The following is a 12,295-nucleotide window of genomic DNA, read 5'->3' on the forward strand; positions in this document are numbered from 1 at the left end:
ACCGTCGATCATCGCATTTTGAAGCAGAGGCTGGTCAGTATTGGCCTATCCAGCCATGCAGTGGGGTGGTTTGTGAACTACCTCTCTGAAAGGTCCCAATGTGTTCACTTTGATGGGCTGTCTTCTGAGTGGTTAAACATCACTAATGGTGTACCACAAGGTTCAGTTTTAGGTCCGCTATTATTCTCTATCTATATTAATAGTTTAGGTGAAAATGTCGAAGGAGCAATCTTACATTTTTATGCGGACGATACCGTTATGTACTGTGCAGGTCCCTCGATTAACGAGGCTGTTGTTAAATTACAGGCTGTTTTTAACATTATTCAGACTCAGCTCTCTGAGCTTAAGCTTCTTTTAAATGTGGATAAAACCAAGGTAATGCTCTTTTCTAAAGCTAAAGCTAAAAATACACCGGAGACTGCTTTGGATATTGTAACTACGCAAGGAATACAACTTGAAGTGGTTACCGGTTACAAATACCTAGGTATCTGGCTTGATGATTGTCTCACTTTTAAATTTCATGTAAATAACCTGCTTAAAAAGCTGAGGGTTAGGCTAGGTTTCTTTTACAGAAATAAGTCGTTTCTCGCTTGAGGCCAGGAAAAGGCTAGTCACTGTGACCTTTTTACCTGTGCTGGACTATGGTGATTTGATATGAATGCACCTGCCAATTACCTGAGCAAGTTAGATGCTGCGTATCACAGTGCACTGAGATTTTTGACAAATTGTAAAGCACTTACGCATCACTGTACCCTGTATGCAAGGGCTGGTTTGCCTTCACTTACTCAGGCAAACCTGAGTAAGGCTCAGTCACTGGTACTTTTTCATTTACAAAGCCATGTTGGATAAACTACTATCTTATATCTGCTCCCTGATCTCTCTGCGAATTGAAAGTACTTATTGCCTGAGATCGCATGCTGTGGTTTTATTAAATGTGCCAAGTGCTAGGACTGTCTTAGGGAAGAAAGCTTTTAGATGTGCAGCTCCACTAACATGGAACAGTCTGCAAAAAGAATGGAAAATTACCAAGCTAGTACCACTACATGTTTTTAAAGCTCGGTTGGATGCTACAAAATCAGATGCTGTTGGTACCTGTACATGTGGTTACATATGTAAATTGTAATCCCTGTACATTTTCCTGTATGATGTCCTTTTGTTATTCTGTTGTTTATGTTTTTATGTCTTCTTGTGGAACCTACTGCTGCAGGTCTCCCTTGAAAAAGATATCATTGATCTCAATGCAATTTTACCTGGATAAATAAAGGTTTTGAATTGAATTGAATTACTCTAGCTGTAAAAACACGAGTTTCATAATATAAATTACAGACTATTCTGAGCTGTGGATCAGCCACCAATTTGATGTTTCAGTACAAGAGTAATAGGGGCTTTCAATGAGAAATTAGATTTTTAGGAAGCTGCACTTGCATACATGGACAGGAGGCCAAAGTACTGCAATACAAGTTTAAGGCAAAAGTCAGTCATTCACTTCACAGGTTTTATAACTTCAGGCTGCACAAACAAAAATGAGGTACCACAAGAGATATTACATACATTAAAAGGTACCAATGATTTATACTATGTTGGCTTTAAAGTGCTTACCTTTACATACACACAAGACAACCATCTCTAAAGCAGCACTAATATGTCATGTCACATTATTTGTCTGAAAGGTCATCATCACTAACATGACATAAGGGCAAGAGAGAATACTTTTTCACAAAGCTCTGCTGCAAGAGGCCACACATCTTAAAGTCTCCCTCTGTGAAAGGGAGATTCTTTAATAGACTGTTTTCAATCTCTTCAATATAGTTCTGCTTCAGCACAGCCGAGGAGCTAGACGATGAGCAGCAATCTTTACCCAGGCGGCTTTGCAATGTTGCCACGCTGTTGTTCATTTGGTCATCTGACACATTGTCGCAGTCCTGTTCAATTCCTTGTCCACTGAGCAGACTCATGCTCTCATCTGCTGAAAGTGTGTCGTTGTTCTGAACGTTGCTATGTCTCATATGTGGACTACTGTGTATGTCATTTGATACAGTCTCACTGATTATTTTGGCATTAGTCTCAAAAGGCATTCTTGTAGTCTTGGCGATGTTGAGGCACATGTCTCCAGTCCCTCCTCTGTTTTTCTTAGGGGTGTGGTACTTGCTCAGGTCAACAAGAATGCAGTTAGAGTCATTTTCACTAACTTCTTCCTCAGAAGCCTCTGGCTCCGTGGCTTCTTCGCCTGACTTCCCAGCTCCACGTATAGGGGAATCAAACAACACCCCTTTGGGTAAAAGAGGCTGGAAATGTCTGCGGCGGGGGCTGGTGTTTGCGGAGTAGCTGAGTTGGCTCTCAGGCTGACTCAACATGTAGTGTCGGACACACTCAGGCACCAGGATTTCATGGCGCTTTCTGCGGGGCAGTAAGGCAGAGAAGCTAGCAGGTACATGTTTTCCTACAATGGGTACAAGGGAGGTAGGTTTAAGTGCAGAGACAAAGTCCTCCAGCTCTTGGTAAGAGGAGTGGTCGGAGTAGGGAACCACATGGACATTTGGGTGAAAGGGCACCAGGGGCCTGCTGGTGGGCAAGATGGCCAGAGTGGGTTGTTCTTTGTCCCACTTGTGTACATTGGCAGAGCAGATCTTCGACTGCTCCACAACTCGGATACGACCGGCGCCTGGTTCTGTTGTGAAGACGTCAGGCAGCTCAAGGGCTTTGAGGGTCTGCATTCTCTCAAAGCTCACCTCAACCCAGGTTTTAAACTCCTTTGCCAGCTCCACTAGCAAAGACTCCTTGCCCAGTGCATACAGGCCTGCAAAGCAATGCAAGAGAGAATCAGGGGAAAGTAGAAGAAAAAAAACATTGAAATCAAAAATAATAATAATAGCAATTTGAAAAGACAAAATCCAATAAATAACATATTTCTAAATGAGCATGCAGTTGTTTGTCAGAGGTTTTGTATTAAACAGCTGATCACTTTGTATTATAACTTGCCCTGGCCAAGAGAAGAAAATAATAATGATCCTTTAATTAAGAGAAAATACTTTTAGTGCATGACAACATTCCCTTTGTTGTCATCTTATTGTCTAGTGGTGACCATCTATATGTTCATACTTCTAATGCGACTAGTAAAACAAGACATAATGTAAAGAAAAATTAAAATACCTATGACAACATTGTGGTTTGGGTGTCTGCGGATGATCTCTTTGATTTGTTGAGTGGCTTGCTGTCTGGAGGGAAGGGTGCGGTTGGGGTCACAGTTGGTGTTGTCCAGGTACAGGACATCTATAGTGGTGTGGGTCCTCAAGCATGGCTCACGCAACATGGAGGGAGTGTATCTGAAGTCACCTGAAATGACAGTTACCGTTACATCACATGATTCTGTTATCGATAAATTAACTGCACATATAATGCTAAATGTGACGTTTTAAAGCAGAAATCATTAGAGGAGGAAAGAACAGCTCAAGAAATCCTTCTAAATCCTAAAAGAATCAGGTAAAACATGCTGCCCAGACACTCACCAGTGTACAGTATAGAGCCAAAGTAGCCTTCGAAGAGAAACATGACAGAGCCTGGACAGTGGTTGGCTTCTATCAGTGTGACTGTCAGCTTCTCCTTGCCGATGTCATCCATTGGCAACAGGTATGGCTCATCCAGCTCTAATGGGTGGATCCACTTTTCTTTCACCTGAGCAGAATCAGAAATAACGTGTAAAAGATAACTTCATTCAGTTATTTCCACTGTTGTTACACCCAAATGACAATTGTCTTATGTTGACTAAGTGAAAGAGGACTGCCCACCAATTGAAAAAGTCCAAGGATAGTTCAGTCAATATACATTTACTAAAATAGATTGGATGTATAAAGCCATAAAAGAGTGGGCCGGCATAGCTTGGGTTGGCATTTGAGTCCTAGTGCACAAGTCATGTGACCGCCCTCACCTGCAGCTTGAGTCTCAGCAGAGTGGCGGTGGTCGGTGAGCAGTAGATGGGCCGGTTGCTCCAGGTAGAAGTCAGACCCACCGTGTGGTCACTGTGCATGTGGGACAGGAAAAACAGCCGTGTGCCTGGACACTTCCGCACCTGCCAGAAGTCCACGGCCAGCGGGGTGTGCGGGATGACTTTCCCGTTGACTGACATTGTCTACAGTTGGCTGGATATGCAACAACTACCAGTGCAACAGGTGAGTCAACACGACACGGACGATAACCGGTGTCCAAATGGTAACTGCTATTCGGTTATTTTTCGACAGGCATGTGTGTACTAAATTGTGGGTAAAGCTAAGGTTGCTTCAGTGAATCTACACGTCACAAGTATTGCATTAATTGATCTCGGTGATAAAATATCGCAGCTAACAGAAGGGACCCCTGACGTTGCTAAACAGAACACAATGTGGTTATCTGTAGTTACTATTAGCCGGCTAAATACCATACTTGCTCATTGTTGATAAGCGACGCCATTCTTTTTGCTATCAGAACATCCCCTGTCCAACTTCACAAGCAGAAGGCTCCTTTACATGTTGACGGTGCTAATAACAAAAACAACATCCCCGCCATTTCTGTTTTCAATTCAACACTAAACGCCTCTTCCTGTTTCATTCTTCATTCTGTAGCTGTCGTCCTGATCTCTGAACCACATCGCCACCTGGAGGAGGAACCGTGGTGCACCCATAGGTGAACCCCGTTGCCGTACAAAAACATCTAAATGTAGAAGGTAAACAAATATATATTTACCAAATAAAACATTAATATGAAGCACATTTCCCTTAGAAAGAGATGAGACTGAGAATGACACAACTTATCTGAGAAACCAGTCAAATTGAGTGTCGTAGAGTGAAACGGATCTGATATAGTGAATTTTACTATGAAATTACAAAAGGCAATACTAAGATTTATAAAATATTCAAATATATATTCTAGATATGTTGACTAATCTAATACTTTTTTTAATAATTCCAAACTTTTCATTACAATGCAATCCAGCTGTGAACACATCCATTCTCTTTATTAATATTAACAATATTGCAATAAGGTGGTTCAAAAATAAATGTACATTAAGAAGCATCTTCCTGAAAATGACTGAATTGTGATTTACTCTCCAGAAGATGGCGCCAAGAGAGAGAGAGGAAGCAGTTTCGATTTTTGTTGAAATAGAAAATGTGTCCATTGACATTTATTTATAAATATCCCACAAATTGAGAAAATATAAAAATATTCTTAAACGCATGGTAAACGTTGACATTACACTATGGTTATTTCATCCAAATAATAACGTAAAAATATGTTTTTAACCTGTTGTGGAAACTTTCACTCGTCAACAATCTGGAGATGTAATACAAATAATAAAGTTGGTTCGATGCAAATCAAAGTTGTCTTAGTAGTTCTTTATTCGAGCTTGAAGGTACAGGTCATGCAGAGTACAGAGTAGTCTGCAGGAGTGGACACATAGGCAAATGTGTGCGTGTGATTTATAGAGGACTGTTGCTGTGCAGGCAAAAAGAGATAACACTTTCTCCTGACTGTTATCTTGCAATGCTCTCATAAGGAACAAGAGCCGCATTGTTCAAGTACGACCTTGGCAGGAAGCTACTGTGGGATACAACAGGTCGAGTTGACCAAACAATTTCTCAGTATAATATCATCATTTGGATTTACCATATAAAGTAATATAAGAAATTGCCACTACATTCCCCCCTTTTGATCATACTTTGATCAATCATGAAAATAAAACAAATGACAGGATAGACTGATATAACACATCAATGAATACACCCCATCGCTGGTTTAAGTAAACACATCACAAACATATCATGGAAAGTGGCTGTTTTTGTGGAGGACAGACTCCGCCGTATTGTAAGCATAAGAGGAGGGTTTAAGCTATGTTACAATGTATATACAATTTATTTCTGTAAAGGGAAAAGTTAGACTCCAGCAGAGGTCGCGTTAACCGAATATTTTCCGTCTATGACGGATTTTCTTTACAAATGACGGAAAAATCTGAAAGCAGTCCGTCATTTTGACGGATTAGAACAAACTCGGAACAGCGCCAAAGTTTCCCCGCAGCGAGGCTCCGGTGTTAAGCATGCCTGCCAAAAAGGAAATGATACCGTTTCCAAACCCAACTTTGCCGTACAAATCATTGAAATGCCTGTGAGTTTTGGCTTTACGCTGTGCGCACTCCCGCGAGGTGCAGTGGGCATGCATAACACGGCGCTAACGGTTCACAAGCGTGCGCCCCCCGTTGACAGTTCACGACCGTGCTCCCCCCTCCCCTCCCCCCCCAAGAGTGTAAAGGCCGACGGGTAATACTGAATTTTGACGGAAATTTTACGATCCTGTCCGTCAAAATGACGGGCAGTGAAAACGTCTAGCGCAACCTCTGGACTCCAGTGTCTGAGTCTGGGTCATCTGACCATGGGTTTTCTACCTGTACGTCTGTTAGGCTGTCATTAACTTTTATCCCTAGCCATGGGTGTATGAGGTATAGGAATAATGCAAAAACAAACGCCATGGTGAATATGCAACATATCCATTCGACTACTGTCCATCTTCTGTAACAGGTTCTACACTTTTCTCTAAGCTCACAATTGTGTTGGCGCATCTCTAGGGCGTTAGCTAATTCTTGTCGGAGGGGCTCCATCTTCAGTTATTCGCAAATGTTCAGGCACAAAGTTTATGTTGGTGTTGTCGTCTCCTTAGTGGATGTGTCTAGTCTGACTGAGGCCGTGCCTTCATGACCATATCAATTAAGCCCCACACAATGACGGCACAGACAAGGAACCAGAGGCATATGAAACAGCACAGCTGGCCCTCGCCCATGATTCTTGTGTGTGGTACTAGGGTGTATGTACTGTGTGTGTGGTGCTGGTGGTGACTTGGCACGTCACTTGTCGTCGTCTGTTTCTACTGGACCGGCTAGACTGGGGTGGAGATGACAGCTTTGCAGTGGCTGGCGTGGACCCACGTGGCTCTCTCGGCGACCTTGACCGCTGTCTGGGTGACGAGAAGCACCTGGTAGGGACCTTGCCAACGGTTGGATTTCCAGCTCTTTCTCCGGAAGTCCTTGATCAGCACGAAGTCGCCTTGTTGGATACGGTGGAGTGGACCAGTAGCAGGGGTAGGTAGAGCTGCCGCTACCTGGCGTCTGATATCTGCTAAATTGGATGACAGGTTAACACAATATGACAACATTGAGTCTTCACACAGGCTTGTGGAAGGAAGGGGACATCCTGGCACCTTGGTCCTAATCTGTGGAGGGGCTGCAAAAAGGATCTCAAAAGGGCTGAGTTGACTCCGTGTTCGTTTCCACATCCTCATGTACATCAGCACAATGGGCAGGGCTTGTGTCCAGGACTCCAGGCTAAGTTTGATGAAATCCAGCATTAGGAGCTAAAATCGTCTGGTTGGTTGGTGGTGCTCCTGTTCCGTCTCGCTCGACCGGACCCTCCTCTCCTCCTCCTCCGCACGTCAGTCTGAAGTTCCCCCTTGTTGTTGATTTCCCCGGTTCTGGTTCCATACGGCTTTTGGACAGTCATTGACCCAGTGGTCTTTGGATCGGCAGATGAAACAGCTTCCATCTTCCCTTGCTTCTTGGTTGGTTTGGCGGCCTCTGCCCCGTCCTCCATGGGTGTGTTGTCCCTCGCCACCGCGTCCTCTGCCTCTGAAACCACCTCTACCGTCTGTACTCTCCTCGGCCACGGTTATCGCCTTGGGGTTGGTATGACCAACCTGTTACAGCTTGGACCATGGTCAGTTGGGCTTTGTCTTTCCTGTCACGTCTTTTCTTGTCGTCGTTGACCTTGTCTTCGTTGAGGCGGTGTTGGGCGTGTACGGCATGTCTGCGCAATTCTTCAAGTCTGGCGCCATCCATCACTCCAATGCAGGTTTGTTTTACAGATTTGGAGATGGGGGCTGCGAGACCATTGAGGAAAGTGTGGCTGAGGTGGGCCTCCCACACGCCTGTCTCAGGGGTGGGGTAGCCTTCAGGTTTGGCGATGCCGCTGTTTTCGTTGAAAACTTGATGCAGACGATGATAAGTCATTTACTGATTCTTCTGCATTTTGTTTACAGGCAGAGATCTTTGACAGGTCAAATTTGGCTGGAAACTTGGCTTTGATGGCGTCGCCGAGTGCGGTGAGGGCGGTGAGGTATGGGGCGTTATCTGCATGGTCCCATTGTGGTTTCTTCAACCCGGTTTGACCAGCCAGCAGTGCTGTGAAATGGCTGGCATGTGTTAGCCCAATTTTTAATGTCAGTAATTTTTTTATCTCAGGCATGGTCGGAGATAACTGTTGGCAGAACAGGAGTAGGGCTTTGGCAAATTTGTCGCCGTCTTGTTGAATTTCAGGGAGATGTTCCAACACTTCCTTCATGTCTTTCATTGTCCACGGGCAGTAAACAACAGCTGGACCCTCTGTTCTAATTGTTTGATTCTTGGGAAATGCTTGTTGTACCGTGGAGTTGGCTCCTTCCTCCTCCTCTTCTTCGTCTTCTTCTTCTTGTCTGCGGCGGGGGCTGGTGTTTGCGGAGGAGCTGAGTTGGCTCTCAGGCTGACTCAACATGTAGTGTCGGACACACTCAGGCACCAGGATTTCATGGCGCTTTCTGCGGGGCAGTAAGGCAGAGAAGCTAGCAGGTACATGTTTTCCTACAATGGGTACAAGGGAGGTAGGTTTAAGTGCAGAGACAAAGTCCTCCAGCTCTTGGTAAGAGGAGTGGTCGGAGTAGGGAACCACATGGACATTTGGGTGAAAGGGCACCAGGGGCCTGCTGGTGGGCAAGATGGCCAGAGTGGGTTGTTCTTTGTCCCACTTGTGTACATTGGCAGAGCAGATCTTCGACTGCTCCACAACTCGGATACGACCGGCGCCTGGTTCTGTTGTGAAGACGTCCGGCAGCTCAAGGGCTTTGAGGGTCTGCATTCTCTCAAAGCTCACCTCAACCCAGGTTTTAAACTCCTTTGCCAGCTCCACTAGCAAAGACTCCTTGCCCAGTGCATACAGGCCTGCAAAGCAATGCAAGAGAGAATCAGGGAAAAAAACATTGAAATCAAAAATAATAATAATAGCAATTTGAAAAGAAAAAACCCAATAAATAACATATTTCTAAATGAGCATGCAGTTGTTTGTCAGAGGTTTTGTATTAAACAGCTGATCACTTTGTATTATAACTTGCCCTGGCCAAGAGAAGAAAATAATAATGACCCTTTAATTAAGAGAAAGTACTTTTAGTGCATGAAAACATTCCCTTTGTTGTCATCTTATTGTCTAGTGGTGACCATCTATATGTTCATACTTCTAATGCGACTAGTAAAACAAGACATAATGTAAAGAAAGATCTAAATTAAAATACCTATGACAACATTGTGGTTTGGGTGTCTGCGGATGATCTCTTTGATTTGTTGAGTGGCTTGCTGTCTGGAGGGAAGGGTGCGGTTGGGGTCACAGTTGGTGTTGTCCAGGTACAGGACATCTATAGTGGTGTGGGTCCTCAAGCATGGCTCACGCAACATGGAGGGAGTGTATCTGAAGTCACCTGAAATGACAGTTACCGTTACATCACATGATTCTGTTATCGATAAATTAACTGCACATATGATGCTAAATGTGACGTTTTAAAGCAGAAATCATTAGAGGAGGAAAAAACAGCTCAAGAAATCCTTCTAAATCCTAAAAGAATCAGGTAAAACATGCTGCCCAGACACTCACCAGTGTACAGTATAGAGCCAAAGTAGCCTTCGAAGAGAAACATGACAGAGCCTGGACAGTGGTTGGCTTCTATCAGTGTGACTGTCAGCTTCTCCTTGCCGATGTCATCCATTGGCAACAGGTATGGCTCATCCAGCTCTAATGGGTGGATCCACTTTTCTTTCACCTGAGCAGAATCAGAAATAACGTGTAAAAGATAACTTCATTCAGTTATTTCCACTGTTGTTACACCCTAATAACAATTGTCTTATGTTGACTAAGTGAAAGAGGCCCACCAATTGAAAAAGTCCAAGGATAGTTCAGTCAATATACATTTACTTAAATAGATTGGATGTATAAAGCCATAAAAGAGTGGGCCGGCATAGCTTGGGTTGGCATTTGAGTCCTAGTGCACAAGTCATGTGACCGCCCTCACCTGCAGCTTGAGTCTCAGCAGAGTGGCGGTGGTCGGTGAGCAGTAGATGGGCCGGTTGCTCCAGGTAGAAGTCAGACCCACCGTGTGGTCACTGTGCATGTGGGACAGGAAAAACAGCCGTGTGCCTGGACACTTCCGCACCTGCCAGAAGTCCACGGCCAGCGGGGTGTGCGGGATGACTTTCCCGTTGACTGACATTGTCTACAGTTGGCTGGATATGCAACAACTACCAGTGCAACAGGTGAGTCAACACGACACGGACGATAACCGGTGTCCAAATGGTAACTGCTATTCGGTTATTTTTCGACAGGCATGTGTGTACTAAATTGTGGGTAAAGCTAAGGTTGCTTCAGTGAATCTACACGTCACAAGTATTGCATTAATTGATCTCGGTGATAAAATATTGCAGCTAACAGAACGTTGCTAAACAGAACACAATGTGGCTATCTGTAGTTAGCATTAGCCGGCTAAATACCATACTTGCTCATTGTTGATAAGCGATGCCATTATTTTTGCTATCAGAACATCCCCTGTCCAACTTCACATCACAAGCAGAAGGCTCCGTTACATGTTGACGGTGCTAATAACAAAAACAACATCCCCGCAATTTCTGTTTTCAATTCAACACTAAACGCCTCTTCCTGTTTCATTCTTCATTCTGTAGCTGTCGTCCTGATCTCTGAACCACATCGCCACCTGGAGGAGGAACCGTGGTGCACCCATAGGTGAACTCCGTTGCCGTAAAAAAACATCTAAATGTAGAAGGTAAACAAATATATATTTAACAAATAAAACATTAATATGAAGCACATTTCCCTTAGAAATAAATGAGATGAGACTGAGAATGACACACAACTTATATATCTGAGAAACCAGTCAAATTGAGTGTCGTAGAGTGAAACGGAACTGATATAGTGAATTTTACGATGAAATTACAAAAGGCAATACAAACTAAGATTTATAAAATATGCAAATATATATTCTAGATATGTTGACTAATCTAATACTTTTTTTTATATAATTCCTAACTTTTCATTACAATGCAATCCAGCTGTGAACACACGCCTTCTCTTTATTAATATTAACAATATTGCAATAAGGTGGTTCAAAAATAAATGTACATTAAGAAGCATCTTCCTGAAAATGACTGAATTGTGATTTACTCTCCAGAAGATGGCGCCAAGAGAGAGAGAGGAAGCAGTTTCGATTTTTGTTGAAATAGAAAATGTGTCCATTGACATCTATTTATAAATATCCCACAAATTGAGAAAATATAAAATGTAAAAATATTCTTAAACACATGGTAAACGTTGACATTACACTATCGTTATTTCATCAAAAAATAATAACATAAAAATATGTTTTGAACCTTTCCTAATATAAAAGGTAAATCATTTTATTACAGAAAATAAACAAACCCTACAATGTGCAATATGTGCTAGTATTTATCTAATTGTGATATTCAATGATAGATTGTTTCCTCTTCTGAACATTTGGCTCATCTGGCATGACGTTTTTATAAATACCGAATATCCTGAATGTAATTTTCCTGAACACCATCACGTTCAACTATCTGTAATATTTTACATGTATTTCATTTTTAATATACTTAGGTGGAGTTATTATAAAATGAGGGTATTGCTATGGTGACAGTGACCCATTGTAGCCCCCTCCCCCAATGTTTGCACACTACTCACTTTTCAGGATTATACCTGGGATTGCTGCATATTCCTCTGTTATCGCACAGCGTGTGCCCTCTTTATATTCAGAAGCACATTAATCATGCTCTGCTTTGTAGTTAATTATCTATCTTTCCTACACACACACTCACACATGCAGCTTACTCTACAGACAACATTGTGGTAAAGAGCAGAGGAGTGGGTCGAGCTCAGTCAGGGAAGTCCCTGTTACTATTCACATCTTATGCTTTGAGAGAGGTTACACAGCTGGGTGCCTTTTTAGATTAGTGTGAACTGTGTGGTGTGATTTCATAAAGTCAAGACAGAGACAAGGCAGCAGGTGATTGGTTACAATTCACTTCAATTGCACCATGTCAAATTGAGTTTTTTTTATGTAAATACATAGTACATATTTCACCTTGTATAGAATAATTGAGAGTACAAGTATACCTGACACATACAGTAAAAAAAAAAGGCCGCTGCTGATCTGAAAAGTCCTTTTATTTATCAAT

The 12,295-nt window shown here is 42.8% G+C and overlaps 2 protein-coding genes and 2 long non-coding RNA genes across 5 annotated transcripts; 2 read left to right on the plus strand and 2 right to left on the minus strand.

Moving 5' to 3' along the window:
* Positions 1-1,481: 1,481 nt before the first annotated feature.
* On the minus strand, positions 1,482-4,569 carry LOC117450164 (5' exonuclease Apollo-like). Its single transcript, XM_034088240.2, has 4 exons — positions 3,926-4,569; positions 3,507-3,672; positions 3,151-3,333; positions 1,482-2,797 (listed from the first exon to the last, which is right to left on the minus strand). Exons 1-4 carry the CDS (start codon positions 4,121-4,123, stop codon positions 1,656-1,658), a joined length of 1,689 nt encoding a protein of 562 aa, XP_033944131.1. The 5' UTR covers positions 4,124-4,569; the 3' UTR covers positions 1,482-1,655.
* Positions 4,077-5,250, plus strand: LOC117450165 (uncharacterized). Its single transcript, XR_004552555.2, has 3 exons — positions 4,077-4,166; positions 4,596-4,696; positions 5,085-5,250. It is a non-coding gene; the product is annotated as an uncharacterized lncRNA (long non-coding RNA).
* A 97-nt stretch (positions 5,251-5,347) lies between these two features.
* On the minus strand, positions 5,348-10,761 carry LOC117449772 (5' exonuclease Apollo-like). 2 transcript variants are annotated; one of them, XR_004552498.2, is made up of 5 exons: positions 10,105-10,761; positions 9,690-9,855; positions 9,334-9,516; positions 7,219-8,986; positions 5,348-7,133 (listed from the first exon to the last, which is right to left on the minus strand). XR_004552498.2 is itself a non-coding variant. In XM_034087646.2 (4 exons), the coding sequence occupies exons 1-4, from the start codon at positions 10,300-10,302 to the stop codon at positions 7,965-7,967; spliced, it is 1,569 nt and encodes a 522-aa protein (XP_033943537.1). In that variant the 5' UTR covers positions 10,303-10,761; the 3' UTR covers positions 5,348-7,964. The 2 variants fall into 2 exon arrangements, 1 of the variants encoding a protein (XP_033943537.1); XM_034087646.2 differs by having other exon boundaries at positions 5,348-8,986.
* LOC117449774 (uncharacterized) lies at positions 10,256-11,354 on the plus strand. Its single transcript, XR_004552500.2, has 3 exons — positions 10,256-10,345; positions 10,769-10,869; positions 11,275-11,354. It is a non-coding gene; the product is annotated as an uncharacterized lncRNA (long non-coding RNA).
* Positions 11,355-12,295: the final 941 nt, after the last annotated feature.

The sequence above is a fragment of the Pseudochaenichthys georgianus genome, chromosome 7 (assembly GCF_902827115.2).
Source record: "Pseudochaenichthys georgianus chromosome 7, fPseGeo1.2, whole genome shotgun sequence".
Taxonomy (NCBI): Eukaryota; Metazoa; Chordata; class Actinopteri; order Perciformes; family Channichthyidae; genus Pseudochaenichthys; species Pseudochaenichthys georgianus.

What these genes read in the sequence shown, in the direction of transcription:
- LOC117449772 (XM_034087646.2), bottom strand. Translation starts at nt 10,302, where the DNA reads ATGTCAGTCAACGGGAAAGTCATCCCGCACACCCCGCTGGCCGTGGAC. An exon ending in TGCTGAGACTCAAGCTGCAG is followed by an intron (nt 9,856 to 10,104) that starts GTGAGGGCGGTC and finishes GATTCTGCTCAG; the next exon opens with GTGAAAGAAAAGTGGATCCA. An exon ending in TGGCTCTATACTGTACACTG is followed by an intron (nt 9,517 to 9,689) that starts GTGAGTGTCTGG and finishes CTGTCATTTCAG; the next exon opens with GTGACTTCAGATACACTCCC.
- LOC117450164 (XM_034088240.2), bottom strand. Translation starts at nt 4,123, where the DNA reads ATGTCAGTCAACGGGAAAGTCATCCCGCACACCCCGCTGGCCGTGGAC. An exon ending in TGCTGAGACTCAAGCTGCAG is followed by an intron (nt 3,673 to 3,925) that starts GTGAGGGCGGTC and finishes GATTCTGCTCAG; the next exon opens with GTGAAAGAAAAGTGGATCCA. An exon ending in TGGCTCTATACTGTACACTG is followed by an intron (nt 3,334 to 3,506) that starts GTGAGTGTCTGG and finishes CTGTCATTTCAG; the next exon opens with GTGACTTCAGATACACTCCC.